The 19,803-nt window shown below is 47.0% G+C and overlaps 1 protein-coding gene across 1 annotated transcript in view; it reads right to left on the bottom strand.

The window, feature by feature from the left end:
* UBXN2A (UBX domain protein 2A) overlaps positions 1–12,186 on the bottom strand; it is a 56,612-nt gene extending 44,426 nt beyond the window's left edge. Inside the window, exons 1-4 of the mRNA XM_075341156.1 lie at positions 12,112–12,186; positions 3,091–3,154; positions 1,803–1,917; positions 1,450–1,559 (exon numbers count right to left, since the gene is read on the bottom strand). Coding sequence (XP_075197271.1) covers positions 1,450–1,559; positions 1,803–1,917; positions 3,091–3,134 — 269 coding nt within the window. The 5' untranslated portion in view covers positions 3,135–3,154; positions 12,112–12,186. The remainder of the gene's footprint in view (positions 1–1,449; positions 1,560–1,802; positions 1,918–3,090; positions 3,155–12,111) is intronic.
* Positions 12,187–19,803: the final 7,617 nt, after the last annotated feature.

Genomic DNA, 19,803 nt, shown 5'->3' with positions numbered 1-19,803 from the left:
ACATACACATATACATACATACACATATACATATATACATACATACACATATACATATATACATACATATATATATATACATATACACACACATACATATATATACATACACATACATATATACATACACATACATATATACATATATATATATATATATATATATATACATATATACATACATACATACACACATACACATATATATATATATATATATATATATATATATACACACACACATACATATACACACTTTTTAGCGCTTGGAGCCTTGGACCCACATGAAACCATAAATTTTACCATATAGTTACTGAAAATTAGCAAAAAAATTTCAAGTGCACAAAAATTACAAAAAAAGTGTGATTCCACGATAGTTTTTGAGGTATTTTAATCGTGTTCACTATATAGTAAAACTGATGTGCCCGTGTGATGCTTCAGGTCAGTACGAGTTCGTAGACATCAAACATGAATACTTTTATTTAAGGGGTTTAAAGATAAATAAAAAAAAAAAAAAATCAGAAGTTTGTAAAAAAAAAAAAAAAAAAAACGACGCACGTTTTGTGTTATTTTCTGCAACCCGTAGAGTTTCATTTTTCGGGATCTATGGCTCAGTGATGGCTTATTTTTTGCGTCTCGAGCTGACGTTTTATTAACGATACAAATTTTGCACAGATGTTAGTTTTTAGCGCCTGTTATTGCATTTTGCGCAATATTTGAGACGACCAAAAAAACCTTCATTTTGGCGTTTGGAATTTTTTTTGCCGCTACGCAATTTACAAAGCTGATTTACTGATTTGATATTTTGGCAAATTGGGCATTTTTGAACAACTATAAGGATCAGCAGTCTGATTGGTGATTCATTTCTTCTGATCAGAGCAGCACATCTCTGATCAGTAGAAATGCTGCGTTCTTGGTACAGCAGGCTCTCTGTCGGTTCTAACAGGAACTACGTCATGATAGCGACAGGAGTCATCACATGACAACCATTGGTTCCCCATGATCGCTTCATGGGGCCTCCGATGGTGGCGGGGAAAGGCACGTTTTCCGCTGCAGTGATTTAAATATGATAGCGCAATCTAAGGGGTTAACAGGTGTGGGTAGATCACGGATCCACCCATGCCTGCGAGGCACAAATTTCAGCTGTACAAATCAGCAGACATGTGCGGGGATCGCCACTGGCTCACCACAGCAGCCAGCGGTGATCACCCCGTCGTGATTTAGGATGTACCGTTACGTCCTATGTTTTGAATAAATTAAAATCGACAACGGCATTAAAATGGGTAACAGGCGCAATTGGATTTCAGCTCCGGCTGCTGCAATTTGACACAGGTGCCTCCCATTACATCATTTTACGTTGAGGGGATAAAGTGATATGTGGTACCCCTGGACACCTCTATGCACAGCTTATGATCACACAAGCTCTGCCGGGCACTACTCTGCACTCACCCCTTCTTCATGGAGTCCATAAACTGACGATTTGCAGCATCGGTATAGTCCCTGAGTTGACCGTCATTGATTGTAAACCCATTCTTCCACATCTTTATTACGACCTCAGCCTGCAAAATGAAATCCATATAGTAATGTATTGCAGCAAAGGCAGGTCCCACTTTTGCACAACGTGCTGCCCCCCCCCCCCCAATACAAGTACATCTAGCTAAAAAATAAGCTTGGCGTCTAGGCGAGTGTCGCCAGCCGGCGCTGCCATGCTTAAAGTGTACAAGGGTGAAGTCGCACGTAGCCATTTTCATGCAGAAATTTCCCTAAATGGCATGTGATCGCTCGGACGGCATGGGACGCACCTCGTCTTCTGGTGAAGCGTTAAGGACGCCCGCGTCTTCTGCTTCTTCAAACAAGCTGTTCACAAAGGAGTCGCAACGTTTCCTCTCGCTGCTCCTCCCCGCCATCCTGAAGATCCTGGGGCAATGCAGATAAATGAAGGATTTATACAAAAAAAAAACAACACCTCTCCTTAACACTATCACTATATGAGGGCTATCAAAACTAATGCGCCTTAACAGGGACTGGCCACTAAGATAAAATATCCTAAATTGGCATGCGTTAGCATGGCATCCTCTGATCCCTTTCATCATGTCAATGGTTCCTAAGGAGGCGATATATCTATATGAGCACTTCTCCTGATTTCTGCATTGCCAATGGACGTCGGCATCTACCGTTTAGGGCCGTTTCACACATGACAGCATGTAACCGGAGGTTGCTGCGATGCCATTGTACTGTATTACACTGTACTGGAGTGTGCCGGATCCAGCAATCCGGCGAAAAGCCGGATGTGTGAAACGGGCCTTATGCACCGACACCATAGAAAGAGGGGGAAACTGGATCAGCGGTGCTTCGGTAAGAAAGGAGGGGGGTAGGGTCTCCCATGCCAGAGGACACAACTTTAAAGTTTTCATTGGAAAGTGGACAATCCCTTTAATCCTGCGTGACTATGGATGGCACTGAGCGTTGCTGCTGCTTATTATGGATAAATGCACAGAATAGAAATGTTGTAAAAACCCAAAAAATGACATGGCGGACCTAGATGGCAAGAGCCTTGTCCACTAGGTGGCGATGCCTTTTTGACCTGACCCTGATAATGAGGGAGTAATAGGGATCATAATAGGTCATAAAAGTCTTTTTTTGCAGCCGATCCTTACATCAGGTCCACTATTGCAGCATGGAAGGAGGATAATAATAATAGTTTTATTCATTTATATAGCGCTAACATATTCCGCAGCGCTTTACATACATTGACAACACTGTCCCCATTGGGGCTCACAATCTAGAGTCCCTATCTGTATGTCTTTGGAGTGTGGGAGGAAACCGGAGAACCCAGAGGAAACCCACGCAAACACAGGGAGAACATACAAACTCCTTGCAGATAGTGTCCTTGGTGGGATTTGAACCGAGGACCCCAGCGCCGCAAGACTGCAGTGCTAACCACTGAGCCACCACAAGACTGCAGTGCTAACCACTGAGCCACTGTGTAATCCCATTACTCTGTATTGTGACGCATCGTCTGATCTGTAGCATGATTCCTCTTATTACATGATCCGAATACTTGAGACCCTATGAAGAAAGGCCCCGTACCTGTCCTGCGGCTTCATCGCGTCAGTCTTGTCAGCTTCCCTCATGTCTGAAAGGCTTCATCCTTCTACACAAAAAAAAAAAAAAAAAAAAAAAAGAATAAGAAGTTGTAATATCTCTACATAGCACTGCCCAGAGAACTCTCTCGTTGCCACATCTCTGCTGAAAAAGGTGAAAAAGTCAGGGGGTGAGAACTTTATTGCCGTAATGAAGGGAACATTTTTTTTTTTTTTACAGAGCCCTAAACCCTCTGTATTACCTTAGAAGGGACAGCATTTCTGACAGCCACCACTAGAGGGAGCTCACTGTATATAGATGTGTGCAAGACACTCAATAACAGGACAGTATGACAAGCCCCACCCCTTTGTCACTTATTGGCAAACCACCACCTGTGCTGTAGATACAAGTCTTAGGTCCCTAAAAAGCAACCGGCAACCTATCAGAGCATTCTGGGAGTTGTAGTATCAAAACAGATAGAGAGCTTTAAATATGAAAGCATGACAGCCGGATCAGAGCCTTGAGAAGCTCCGATAATTAGGCTCTGCATTGTTTGTGTGACTCCGCAACATGATGGGGACCCTTCAGGAGGTGGAGATCCAAATGCCATGGACTACCAATGTGGCCAATTTTTTATAGCATTTTCATGCATAATAATTGGAGGATGTTTCTTTCTGGTCACCACTGATTGGCTGCTGCAGTCATGTGATGTTCTCCACTGGAAAGAGAGGACAGCAGGGAATACAGGGAGCAGCGAGGAGCAACATCACAGGTATGGTTATTTTTTTCTTTTAATTTAAAGACCACCAGAGGGTAAAAATATTAAAGCACACCAATCACCAGGATTTTCCTATATAACCTACAGCCAGTGCTATACTGGCGCTATCAGGCTGATTCTATACATACAGTGCTATACTGGCGCTATCAGGCTGATTCTATACATACAGTGCTATACTGGCACTATCAGGCTGATTCTATACATACAGTGCTATACTGGCGCTATCAGGCTGATTCTATACATACAGTGCTATACTGGCACTATCAGGCTGATTCTATACATACAGTGCTATACTGGCACTATCAGGCTGATTCTATACATACAGTGCTATACTGGCACTATCAGGCTGATTCTATACATACAGTGCTATACTGGCACTATCAGGCTGATTCTATACATACAGTGCTATACTGGCGCTATCAGGCTGATTCTATACATACAGTGCTATACTGGCACTATCAGGCTGATTCTATACATACAGTGCTATACTGGCACTATCAGGCTGATTCTATACATACAGTGCTATACTGGCGCTATCAGGCTGATTCTATACATACAGTGCTATACTGGCGCTATCAGGCTGATTCTATACATACAGTGCTATACTGGCGCTATCAGGCTGATTCTATACATACAATGCTATACTGGCGCTATCAGGCTGATTCTATACATACAGTGCTATACTGGCACTATCAGGCTGATTCTATACATACAGTGCTATACTGGCGCTATCAGGCTGATTCTATACATACAGTGCTATACTGGCACTATCAGGCTGATTCTATACATACAGTGCTATACTGGCGCTATCAGGCTGATTCTATACATACAGTGCTATACTGGCGCTATCAGGCTGATTCTATACATACAGTGCTATACTGGCGCTATCAGGCTGATTCTATACATACAGTGCTATACTGGCGCTATCAGGCTGATTCTATACATACAGTGCTATACTGGCGCTATCAGGCTGATTCTATACATACAGTGCTCTACTGGCGCTATCATGCTGATTCTATACATACAGTGCTCTACTGGCGCTATCAGGCTGATTCTATACATACAGTGCTATACTGGCACTATCAGGCTGATTCTATACATACAGTGCTATACTGGCACTATCAGGCTGATTCTATACATACCTTTAGGTGTCAGCTCGGATGTATACTTTCATGGATTTCAAAACCTAAAGTTTATAAAATCATGAGCTTCTTGAGTGACAGCAGCTGCCGATCAGATAATATCAGAGGGTAGTGGGGGGGTGGTATTAATACTTATCCTCTCCCCCTGTTAGAATTAGCATAAGTAGTATACAATCGATTTACTTTTACTTGCAGGACCTGTGCTGAGGTCATACCCATGTGACCAGAAGGGGCGGGGCCTCAGCCAGCAGAAAAATGTTTCTTACTGGTATCAGCTGTGTTGGCTGAGACCCCACCCCTACTGGTCACTTTGGTATGACCTCAGCACAGGTCCTGCAAGTCAAAGTAAATCAATTGTATAATACTTACGCTAATTCGAACAGGGGGAGAGGATAAGTATGAACACCCCCCAGATATTATCTGCTCCTCAGCTGCTGTCACTCAAGAAGCTGTTGATTTTATAAACGTTACTTTCTTGGATTTCAAAACCTAAACATCCGAGCTGACCACTACAGGTGTTGTGAATGTCGTCTGTGTGGGTGCCGTTTTGGAGCTCCCTCTGGTGGCCAGGAATGGTAGTGAAGCTGAGTCTGAGTCTCTGACAGGTGTCGGCGTTAAAGGGAACCTGTCAGCAGAATTTTCGCATTTAAACTAAAAGAATCCCCCTCTACAGCTCCTGGGCTGTATTCTAGTAAGGTTCCTCTTGCTACTGTGCCCCCTTTGAGACCTAAATTCTTACCTTTTTGCATGCAAATGTGGTTTTATGGTCACGGGGTCGGGCTGTATTTTGTCCATTATTCGCACCTCTGCTTCTGTACGCCATCCCCCATTGCTCATTTACATACATGAGGACGCCCTCATGTAACTGTGTGCTCCCGAGGTTGTGCGCATGCCCAGTGGCACTCTCGCGGGACTGAGCACTGTGCAAAGCGTGAACGCTGGTGAGGTGATTGCAAAGGCGCGAGATTATGGGCGGCGCTGTGTGTCATCAGCAGCGTCATCCAAGTACCCGACCATAATCTCGTGCCCGGGCTTTTCCCTCTGCCTCCACAGTTATGCGCAAGCGCTGGCTATATGAACCCCGTTACCTATTACCCATCTTTCCCTGAAGCAGAAATAGATGGGAGGAGCAGCACACCACCGATAGGTAATAGGTGACGTGGGTTCATATGGCCAGCGCTTGTGCATAACGGTGGTGGCAGAGGGAAAAGCGCAGGCACGAGATTATGGGCGGGTACTTGGATGACGCTGCTGATGACAATCACAGCGCTGCCCATAATCTCGCGCTTGCGCAATCACCTCACCAGCGTTCACGCTTTGCAGTGGTCAGTCCCGCGAGAGTGCCACTGGGCATGCGCGAGACCTTGGGAGCAACAGTTACATGAGGGCGTCCTCATGTATGTAAGTGAGCAATAGGGGACAGCGTACAGCGGAAGGGGTGCGAATAACGGACGAAATACAGCCCGCCCCCGTGACCATAAAACCACATTAGCATACAAAAAGGTAAGAATTTATAAAGTGTTTATTTAGGTCTCAAAGGGGGCCAGTAGCAAGAGGAACCTTTCTAGAATGCAGCCCAGGAGCTGCAGAAGGGGAATCTTTTAGTTTAAATGCGAAAATTCTGCTGACAGGTTCCCTTTAATTGGGAATTAAGGAAGTCCTATTGCAGACAAGCCTGGTGTAGATAGGAGAGCACTTTTTGCCTTGCTGGCACTGGTGATAGTTGAATTTTCCTCAGTCTCTGAACCTGGCTTGGAGTTCTGCGGTTCCCTGTTTTCCTGTGCAAGACTTCTGCAGATAAGTTTGCAAGCTTTTGCTTTGCTTCCTTGTTTAAACTTTAAGGTGTTTGTTTTTCTTTTGTTTTGAATCTGTTTTCTTGCAGGTGAAGAATTGCTTTTCTATTTTGGTGAGCATGCTAGCTCTTCTGCAAGAAAAGGGAGATTCTCCCTGTCAACGTGATTATTTGCACTTTTGTATTTTTTGTGTTCTTTTTGGTATTTTGTCTTTCCCATTATTTACAAGAGTACCTGATATAGTGGGGGTGAAGAAGTTTGACCTCCAGGGCTATATTTTTGCAGGGTTTGTACTGACCGCAATCAGTTTCCTTTGTATCTAGGTAGTCGGGCCTCGCCTTTGCTAAATCTATTTTTCCTGTGTATCGTGTTTTTCCTACATCACCGTAATCTCTATGTCGGGGGCTGGCTATTCCTTTGGGGACTTCTCTGAGGCAAGGTAGATTTCCTTATTTCTATCTGTGAGGTGTAGCTAGTTTCTCCAGCTGTGACACGTGGCATCTAGGCGTTTATGAACGCTCCACGGCTACTTCTAGTGTGGTCTGATAGTCAGGGGATTGCGGTTAGCTCAGGTTCCAACTACTCTTGTTTTTCTTGTTGTTTTTCTACCAATGGGAGTTGTTTTGTAATCTTCCACCGTTCCCGGACCATAACATACAGGTATGTATAGGATCAGCATGATAGCGCCAGCATAGCATTGGCTTTAGATTATATGCGATAATCCTGGTGATTGGTTCCCTTTAAGTACTACTGGACAATCCCTTTAAATTATTCTATATTATTTACATATCAGGGGTGATTTGATCAGGACTTGGGTAGCACATGGGGGTTGGGGGGGGTAATTACCAGGGGGAAGGGGGGGGGTTTGCCTGATCAGATATAACTTGTGGAGTTGCTCAGCACATCCCGGTGGACATAATGTGTCAGTACACTTTCTGCAGCAGAGGCTGTGTCATAAGCCCCGTACCTCACACGGATATTTATAGATCCGAGGCGTCCAGATGGCCACAGACGTCACACAACAATCACACACCGGTGACAGACGGCCAGAAAACGCTGAATCAAGGGACAAGAGATTACACGGGATCCGATGACCGAGCATCTACTGTATATAGGGCATCCGAGAGCCGGAAACAGGCTTATGTGCTGCCCTAGATAATACCAACTGAGCGCCCTGCAAAGTAAATAACCCAGAATCATACCGAGCGCCAACCTGGCATCAACTCTAAAAGTCTGCACGGTGCACAGTGTCCCTGGGGCAAAATTCCCATTTAATTGGCATCAATGGCACACCTGGAGGGCGATGTACTCAGGATTAGAGAGGCTGCGGGCCCCGGCTCAGCTCTGCCATATGCAGTTTTATTGTTTACCTTTAATTAAAGGGGACTTTTAAAACTTTACATCAACGGCCGAGTCTGGTGCTGATCAATAGGAGCCATATATAAAAAGCAATATCCATAGGGTGGGTGATGAATAGTGAGCACTACCAGGCTCCGTACTCTTAATGAGCCGGAGGAGGCTCTGATGGGCGTGATTCGAGTACCCGAGTATAATGGAAGTCAATGGGAAACTCAAGCATTTGTTTTTTTTATGGAAGAGTTCCCCATTGACTTCCATTATAATCTGTACACGAGTCACGCCCGTCCAAAGGCTCATACCCGAGCATGGTAGTGCCCGCTCATCACTAGTTACGAGTACAGAGCACCCGAGCATGGTAGTGCCCGCTCATCACTAGTTACCAGTACCGAGCACCCGAGCATGGTAGTGCCCGCTCATCACTAGTTACCAGTACCGAGCACCCGAGCATGGTAGTGCTCACTCATCACTAGTTACCAGTACCGAGCACCCGAGCATGGTAGTGCTCACTCATCACTAGTTACCAGTACCGAGCACCCGAGCATGGTAGTGCCCGCTCATCACTAGTTACCAGTACCGAGCATGGTAGTGCCCGCTCATCACTAGTTACCAGTACCGAGCATGGTAGTGCCCGCTCATCACTAGTTACCAGTACAGAGCACCTGAGCATGGTAGTGCCCGCTCATCACTAGTTACAAGTACAGAGCACCTGAGCATGGTAGTGCTCACTCATCACTAGTTACGAGTACTGAGCACCTGAGCATGGTAGTGCCCACTCATCACTAGTTACAAGTACCGAGCATGGTAATGCTCACTCACTGCTAGTGATGAATATCAGATTGGAGGGTGTCCGACACCCGGTACCAGTGACTGGATTTGGATGCACACCGCGGCTACATACAACGCCTAGTAGCTGTTCTCAGGTACCACAGCTCAGCTCTCTAACCCCTTCCTAGAAAGGAGAGCGCCACCCACAGGGTTCACAGTGCAATGAATGGTGTCATGTGGCCACTCCTTATGGATTACAGAGTGAGCGGCCTGTGATGGTGTAAGGTGGGGACAATGACCCCCCCAGTAGACAGTTTACCACTGCTAGCAATTTATACCATTTTAAAAAGCTGCAACCGTTTCTCCTTCCGAAAAAACAATGGAGCAGGACAGAGGATGGCGGTATTACACAGCCGGCGTATATCCACCGCAGCGGATGGAACGGAGCATTTAAATGGAGCAGATTGCTGGTGCACCCAACTACAGGCTCCCATGGGCCCCTCTCTATGTGATCTCAGGAAACTGATGGGTCACTGAAGAGTGGGATCTAACGAGACCCCAGAGCTGCCGGCTCAGCCACATGTGGAGGTTCCTCAGACTGATTTATTGCAGGATGTAATATTAGTAGCAAATTCCCTAAGGGGACTATTAAAAAGCAGTTACAAAAATATCAATATCTAAAACTTTGAAACCCAGTCTCCCGCACAGTTAAAAATAAACAAATTTGGTATCGATGCAAGAGTCGGATTTATCAAAATACTAAATTAAATGATCCCGTACGGGGTAAATATCCCCCACATATTCACCTCCCATATAGCCAAACACCCCATAACCATCTCTCGCGTATCCAACCCCCCCATCCGCCTCCCGAGTATCCACCCCCCCATCCACCTCCCGAGTATCCACCCATTCACCTCCCGAGTATCCCCCCCCATCCGCCTCCCGAGTATCCCCCCCCATCCGCCTCCCGAGTATCCCCCCCCATCCACCTCCCGAGCATCCTCCCCCCATCCACCTCCCGAGCATCCTCCCCCCATCCACCTCCCGAGCATCCTCCCCCCATCCACCTCCCGAGCATCCTCCCCCCATCCACCTCCCGAGCATCCTCCCCCCATCCACCTCCCGAGCATCCTCCCCCCATCCACCTCCCGAGCATCCTCCCCCCATCCACCTCCCGAGCATCCTCCCCCCATCCACCTCCCGAGCATCCTCCCCCCATCCACCTCCCGAGCATCCCCCCCCCATCCACCTCCCGAGCATCCCCCCCCCATCCACCTCCCGAGCATCCCCCCCCCCATCCACCTCCCGAGCATCCCCCCCCCATCCACCTCCCGAGCATCCCCCCCCCATCCACCTCCCGAGCATCCCCCCCCATCCACCTCCCGAGTATCCCCCCCATCCACCTCCCGAGTATCCCCCCCCATCCACCTCCCGAGTATCCCCCCCCATCCACCTCCCGAGTATCCCCCCCCATCCACCTCCCGAGTATCCCCCCCCATCCACCTCCCACATATCCAACCCCCCCATCCACATATCCAACCCCCCCCATCCACATATCCAAACCCCCTTGCCCCCATATCCAAACCCCCCCCATCCACATATCCAAACCCCCCATCCACATATCCAAACCCCCCATCCACATATCCAAACCCCCCATCCACATATCCAAACCCCCTTGCCCCCATATCCAAACCCCCCCCATCCACATATCCAAACCCCCTTCCCACCATATCCAAACCCCCCTCCCACATATCCAAACCCCCCTCCCACATATCCAAACCCCCCTCCCACATATCCAAACCCCCTTGCCCCCATATCCAACCTCCCCGCCCACATATCCAAACCCTCCCATCCACATATCCAAACCCCCCCATCCACATATCCAAACCCCCCATCCACATATCCAAACCCCCTTGCCCCCATATCCAACCTCCCCGCCCCCATATCCTAACCCCGCCCCCATATCCTAACCCCGCCCCCATATCCTAACCCCGCCCCCATATCCTAACCCCACCCCCATATCCTAACCCCACCCCCATATCCTAACCCCGCCCCCATATCCTAACCCCGCCCCCATATCCTAACCCCGCCCCCATATCCTAACCCCACCCCCATTATCCAACCCCCCCAATCCACTCCCACCACCTTCTGCTACGGCAGGCTGAATGTGGGCAGAGACTCCAACTGATAAGGGTGCTTTCACACATCCGGACTTTTTGCTCTGCGGCACAATACGGCGTTATGCAGAAAAACCGCCACCGGCTTTTGTAACGCCGGTGGCGGTTTTTTTTTGCATAGACTTACATTAGTGCCGTATTGTGCCGCAGGGGCTTGCGTTCGGTCCGGTTTTGGCCGCATGTGGCAGATTTAGCCGATGCGGCGGCCGGATCGAACGTCCCCTGCAACGTTTTTTGCTCCGGCAAAAAACACCGCATCGCGCTGCATCCGGCCGCTGCGGCGCATTTTTCAATGCATACCTATGGAGGCCGGATGCGGCGCGATGCGGACAAAACCGCATCCGGTCGCCGCATGCGGTTTTTTCCACTGCGCATGCTCAGTAGTATGCCGCAACCGGAAAAAAACGGACGGGCCACATGTAAAAACGTATGCAAAGGATGCGGTGTTTTCGCCGCATCCGTTGCATAGTTTTCACAGCCGGATTGAGCCGCAGGGCTCAAACCGGAGGTGTGAAAGTAGCCTAATCAGTGATTCCGAGCCTCATCGGGCCACATTCGGACCAGCGGTAGGTTCAGTTGCTGCCAAACTTCTAAAGGCTCGCTCATCTCTATCCACAAGCTATGGTGATATAGCGTTTTGTTGCTTTTCACCAATTTAACCTGTTTAGTTCCCCTTTCTCCAATTTGTGGTACATAGTCTTCCGACAAATATAAAAAGTGTCACCACACAACGCACCCTGCAAAAAATAAATAGAAAAGTAATAATATGGCTACTAGAAAACAATGTGGATGATAGGATTTATTTTTTTAACTATTACGGCTACTAAAAGGAAAAAATAAATTAAAAAAAAAATGCAGCAGCTTGCCCCCATAACTCAGCACTGGTCAGGGCGTGACATCATCTATTATACTCAGGAGATAACTGAGACCCCTACCTGCAGTGACGTCACACCGCCTGAGCCTTTCCACCACACGTGACGTCACACTACCCCGCCAGCCGCGCGCACACTCACCATCGTCACCGCGGCGCTCGGCCGGGACCCTCCGCTTCCATCTTTCTCCGCAGTAATCAAAAGACCGGAAATGACGTAGGGTCAGCCCACGTGACGTCGCCGCTTCCGCAGGGCACTCTCGCGAGACGCCGCCATGATTAGTGTGGGAAGCGTCGCTTTGTGCCAGGAGATGATGTATCATGGCAGAGGGAGGGAAGGAGAGCTTCTGCCTGGGTGTAAAGTCTGCACAATCCCTCCCTTCTCTGTCTGTTTAGATATATTACCATTATGATATATACTAATAGTGCAAACATCCAACCTCCCACCCACAGCATAAACAACATGGCCCCCACATAACAGCCTCACTGTGAGAGAGAAGCTGCCAGTCATAAAGCCCACAGTAAAATTGCTTACTCTCATTGCACACGGCCTGTGAGAACATACAACTTTGCAAATTACTTCTTAACTAAAAATTATGTGTTCTGGAGGCAGGGCCGGCTGCAGGTTTTTGTGGGCCCCGGGCGGAAGAGTCCCAGTGGGCCCCATCCACACACAGACACCGATACGAACACGTACATATACATATTTAAAGACAAACTCACAAAAATACATATAAACAGACAAATCTATACAGTCATATAGACTTCCAGACAGACACACACACACACAAGTCTGCTACATACAGACAGACAAACACACACAACTCTGCTACATACAGAGACAAACACACACAACTCTGCTACATACAGAGACAAACACACACAACTCTGCTACATACAGACAAACACACACAACTCTGCTACATACAAAGGAACACAACTCTGCTACATACAGACAAACACACACAACTCTGCTACATACAGACAAACACACACAACTCTACTACATACAGACAAACACACACAACTCTGCTACATACAGACAAACACACACAACTCTGCTACATACAGACAAACACACACAACTCTGCTACATACAAACACACACAACTCTGCTACATACAAACACACACAACTCTGCTACAAACAGACACACACAACTCTGCTACAAACAGACAAACACACACAACTCTGCTACAAACAGACAAACACACACAACTCTGCTACATACAGACAAACACACACAACTCTGCTACATACAGACAAACACACACAACTCTGCTACATACAGACAAACACACACAACTCTGCTACATACCAACACACACAACTCTGCTACATACAGACAAACACACACAACTCTGCTACATACAGACAAACACACACACAACTCTGCTACATACAGACAAACACACACAACTCTGCTACATACAAACACACACAACTCTGCTACATACAGACAAACACACACACAACTCTGCTACATACAGACAAACACACAACTTTGCTACATACAAACACACACAGCTCTGCTACATACAGACAAACACACACAACTCTGCTACATACAGACAAACACACACAACTCTGCTACATACAGACAAACACACACAACTCTGCTACATACAGACAAACACACACAACTCTGCTACATACAGACAAACACACAACTCTGCTACATACAGACAAACACACACAACTCTACTACATACAGACAAACACACACAACTCTGCTACATACAGACAAACACATACAACTCTGCTACATACAAACACACACAACTCTGCTACATACAGACAAACACACACAACTCTGCTACATACAGAAAAACACATACAACTCTGCTACATACAGACAAACACACACAACTCTACTACATACAGACAAACACACACAACTCTGCTACATACAAACACACACAACTCTGCTTCATACAGACAAACACACACAACTCTGCTACATACAGACAAACACACACAACTCTGCTACATACAGACAAACACACACAACTCTGCTACATACAGACAAACACACACAACTCTACTACATACAGACAAACACACACAACTCTGCTACATACAAACACATACAACTCTGCTACATACAGACAAACACACACAACTCTGCTACATACAGACAAACACACACAACTCTGCTACATACAAACACACACAACTCTGCTACATACAGACAAACACACACAACTCTGCTACATACAGACAAACACACACAACTCTGCTACATACCAACACACAACTCTGCTACATACAGACAAACACACACAACTCTGCTACATACAGACAAACACACACAACTCTGCTACATACAGACAAACACACACAACTCTGCTACATACAGACAAACACACACAACTCTGCTACATACAGACAGACACACACAACTCTGCTACATACAGACAAACACACACAACTCAACTACATACAGACAAACACACACAACTCTGCTACATACAGACAAACACACACACAACTCTGCTACATACAGACAAACACACACAACTCTGCTACATACAGACAAACACACACAACTCTGCTACATACAGACAAACACACACAACTCTGCTACATACAGACAAACACACACAACTCTGCTACATACAGACAAACACACACAACTCTGCTACATACAGACAAACACAAACAACTCTGCTACATACAGACAAACACACACAACTCTACTACATACAGACAAACACACACAACTCTGCTACATACAGACAAACACATACAACTCTGCTACATACAGACAAACACATACAACTCTGCTACATACAGACAAACACACACAACTCTGCTACATACAAACACACACAACTCTGCTACATACAGAAAAACACATACAACTCTGCTACATACAGACAAACACACACAACTCTGCTACATACAAACACACACAACTCTGCTACATACAGACAAACACACACAACTCTGCTACATACAGACAAACACACACAACTCTGCTACATACAGACAAACACACACAACTCTACTACATACAGACAAACACACACAACTCTGCTACATACAGACAAACACATACAACTCTGCTACATACAGACAAACACATACAACTCTGCTACATACAGACAAACACACACAACTCTGCTACATACAAACACACACAACTCTGCTACATACAGAAAAACACATACAACTCTGCTACATACAGACAAACACACACAACTCTGCTACATACAGACAAACACACACAACTCTGCTACATACAAACACACACAACTCTGCTACATACAGACAAACACACACAACTCTGCTACATACAAACACACACAACTCTGCTACATACAAACACACACAACTCTGCTACATACAGACAAACACACACAACTCTGCTACATACAGACAAACACACACAACTCTACTACATACAGACAAACACACACAACTCTGCTACATACAGACAAACACATGCAACTCTGCTACATACAGACAAACACACACAACTCTGCTACATACAAACACACACAACTCTGCTACATACAGACAAACACACACAACTCTGCTACATACAGACAAACACACACAACTCTGCTACATACCAACACACACAACTCAGCTACATACAGACAAACACACACAACTCTGCTACATACAGACAAACACACACAACTCTGCTACATACAAACACATACAACTCTGCTACATACAGACAAACACACACAACTCTGCTACATACAGACAAACACACACAACTCTGCTACATACAAACACACACAACTCTACTACATACAGACAAACACACACAACTCTGCTACATACAGACAAACACATACAACTCTGCTACATACAGACAAACACACACAACTCTGCTACATACAGACAAACACACACAACTCTGCTACATACAAACACACACACACAACTCTGCTACATATAGACAAACACACACAACTCTGCTACAAACAGACACACACAACTCTGCTACAAACAGACAAACACACACAACTCTGCTACATACAGACAAACACACACAACTCTGCTACATACAGACAAACACACACAACTCTGCTACATACAGACAAACACACACAACTCTGCTACATACCAACACACACAACTCTGATACATACAGACAAACACACACAACTCTGCTACATACAGACAAACACAACTCTGCTACATACAGACAAACACACACAACTCAGCTACATACAGACAAACACACACAACTCTGCTACATACAGACAAACACACACAACTCTGCTACATACAGACAAACACACACAACTCTGCTACATACAAACACACACAACTCTGCTACATACAAACACACACAACTCTGCTACATACAGACAAACACACACAACTCTGCTACATACCAACACACACAACTCTGCTACATACAGACAAACACACACAACTCTGCTACATACAGACAAACACACACAACTCTGCTACATACCAACACACACAACTCTGCTACATACAGACAAACACACACAACTCTGCTACATACAGACAAACACACACAACTCTGCTACATACAAACACACACAACTCTGCTACATACAGACAAACACACACAACTCTGCTACATACAGACAAACACACAACTCTGCTACATACAGACAAACACATACAACTCTGCTACATACAGACAAACACACACAACTCTGCTACATACAGACAAACACACACAACTCTGCTACATACAAACACACACAACTCTGCTACAAACAGACAAACACACACACAACTCTGCTACAAACAGACACACACAACTCTGCTACATACAGACAAACACACACAACTCTGCTACATACAAACACACACAACTCTGCTACATATAGACAAACACACACAACTCTGCTACAAACAGACACACACAACTCTGCTACAAACAGACAAACACACACAACTCTGCTACAAACAGACAAACACACACAACTCTGCTACATACAGACAAACACACACAACTCTGCTACATACCAACACACACAACTCTGCTACATACAGACAAACACACACAACTCTGCTACATACAGACAAACACACACACAACTCTGCTACATACAGACAAACACACACAACTCTGCTACATACAGACAAACACACACACAACTCTGCTACATACAGACAAACACACACAACTCTGCTACATACAGACAAACACACACAACTCTGCTACATACAGACAAACACACACAACTCTGCTACATACCAACACACACAACTCTGCTACATACAGACAAACACACACAACTCTGCTACATACAGACAAACACACACAACTCTGCTACATACAGACAAACACACACACAACTCTGCTACATACAGACAAACACACACAACTCTGCTACATACAGACAAACACACACAACTCTGCTACATACCAACACACACAACTCTGCTACATACAGACAAACACACACAACTCTGCTACATACAGACAAACACACACAACTCTGCTACATACAGACAAACACACACACAACTCTGCTACATACAGACAAACACACACAACTCTGCTACATACAGACAAACACACACACAACTCTGCTACATACAGACAAACACACACACAACTCTGCTACATACAAACACACACAACTCTGCTACATACAGATAAACACACACAACTCTGCTACATACAGACAAACACACACAACTCTGCTACATACAGACAAACACACACAACTCTGCTACATACAGACAAACACACACAACTCTACTACATACAGACAAACACACACAACTCTGCTACATACAGACAAACACACACAACTCTGCTACATACAGACAAACACATACAACTCTGCTACATACAGACAAACACATGCAACTCTGCTACATTCAGACAAATGCACACAACTCTGCTGCTCTGTGGGGCCCACACCCGCGGCTCGGCGGGGCCCGCACCCGAGGCTCGGCGGAGACAGCACCCGCGGCAGCACCCGCGGCTCGGCGGGTACAGCACCCGCGGCAGCACCCGCGGCTCGGCGGGGCCCACACCCGCGGCTCGGTGGGTACAGCACCCGCGGCAGCACCCGCGGCTTGGCGGGGCCAGCACCCGCGGCATCGGCGGGGCCAGCACCCGCGGAATCGGCGGGGGGGGGGATTGGCAGGGCATACATCTGGGGGGTTAGAAGCAGCTCACCGGGGCCCATAATGGGGAGGCGGGGAGGGCACTTACCTGATTAGGTCACGGTGGAGAGGGGGCCCACACAGCGCCGGACAGAAGCTCGCCTCCTTCATCTGTGGGACTGAGAAGGCGGTAGCTCCGCCCACAGATGAAATTCAAACCAGGATGTCTGTGCGCCTTAAAGTGATGGCGCCGCAGATTGCTGCCGAGGACTGCGGTCCCCGGAACTCGGCCGGGGGCAGCAGAACTGTAAAGGCGAGTAGGCCCCGGCCAAGGGACAGGAGAACTGACGAGGCCGAGTGGGCCCCCCCGGTTCTCCAGGGCCCCGGCATTTGCCCGGGTTTGCCGGGTGCTGACGCCGGCCCTGTCTGGAGGACAGGGGGATTGTGTTATTCTTGTTGCCTAGGTTACCAGCCACCTCTGCAGACTTTCAGCGGTGGTCATTCTCCGAATAGCAAAGCAACAATCATACCAAACTGACCCCCCCCTCCCCAACACCACAGTGGTAGCCCCATGCTGGCACATACCGGAGGCACTGAGCCTGGACCCTCCATCAAAGGTTCCCTGAATCTCTGCATCAGGGTCAGACCCCCACCGATGGAGGCACCATCTTGGATGTGGATTTCCAGTGCCACAGTCAGTTCTGAAGTCTTTTAACCCCTTAGGTTGCTTCCACACATCCGTTTTTTACCATCGGACACAATCCAGCGAAATGCGGATAAAATGGATCCGGCGCCAGATCCGTTTTATTCCCCATTGACTTGTGTTAGCGCCAGATTGTGCCAGATGGCCTTGCGTTGCATGCGGCGTCGCCGATCTGGTGAAATTTTTTTGTCCGGCTGCCGGAAAGGACGCAGCACAGAGCGTTTTTTGACAACGGCAAAAAAAACGGACCACGCCGGATCCGGCACCGTAGGGCATGTTTTATAATGGAAACCTACGGGCACCGGATCTGGCGTCACCCGGCATATGCCGGAAACCAATGATGGATCCGTTTTTTGTTTCTGGGCATGCCCAGACGTTGTGTAAATTCACTTCTGTCACAGAAAAAGTCTCTCTTTCTGTCAGTCTCTCTCTCTCTGTCGGGCGGTCTCTCTCTCTGTCTCCGTCTGTCTATCTCTCCCCCTCCCTCATACTCCCCGATCACGGGCGCGGTGCTGCACAGCTGTCCGGCGGCTTCTCCAGCTTTTGAAAATGCCTGCCACTCATTATTCCATCTCGTATTCCCTGCTTCCCCTGCTCACCATCGACTATGATTGGTTGCAGTCAGACACGCTCCCACGCTGAGTGACAGCTGTCTCACTGCAACCAATCACAGTCGCTGGTTGGCGGGTCTATATCTTGCAGTAAAATAAATAATTTATAAAACCGGCGTGCGACCCCCCCCCCCCCCCAATTTTGATACCAGCCAAGGTAAAGCCACACGGCTGAGGGCTGGTATTCTCAGAATGGGGAGCCTCATGTTATGTTGTGCCCCCCAGCCTAAAAATATCAGCCAGCAGCCGCCCGAAAATGCTGCATCCTTTAGATGCGACGGTCCCAGGACTCTACTCGGCTCATCCCGATTGCCCTGATGCAGTGGCAATCGGGGTAATGAGAAGTTAATGGCAGCCCATAGCTGCCACTAAGTCCTAGCTTAGTAATGGCCAGGCGTCTATGAGACACCCCCCCCCCTCACTAAACTGTAGTAAAAGTAAATAAACACATACACCA

The sequence above is a fragment of the Anomaloglossus baeobatrachus genome, chromosome 3 (genome assembly GCF_048569485.1).
Source record: "Anomaloglossus baeobatrachus isolate aAnoBae1 chromosome 3, aAnoBae1.hap1, whole genome shotgun sequence".
In the NCBI taxonomy this organism is placed as follows: Eukaryota; Metazoa; Chordata; class Amphibia; order Anura; family Aromobatidae; genus Anomaloglossus; species Anomaloglossus baeobatrachus.
This window is presented reverse-complemented; position numbering and strand designations above follow the sequence as displayed.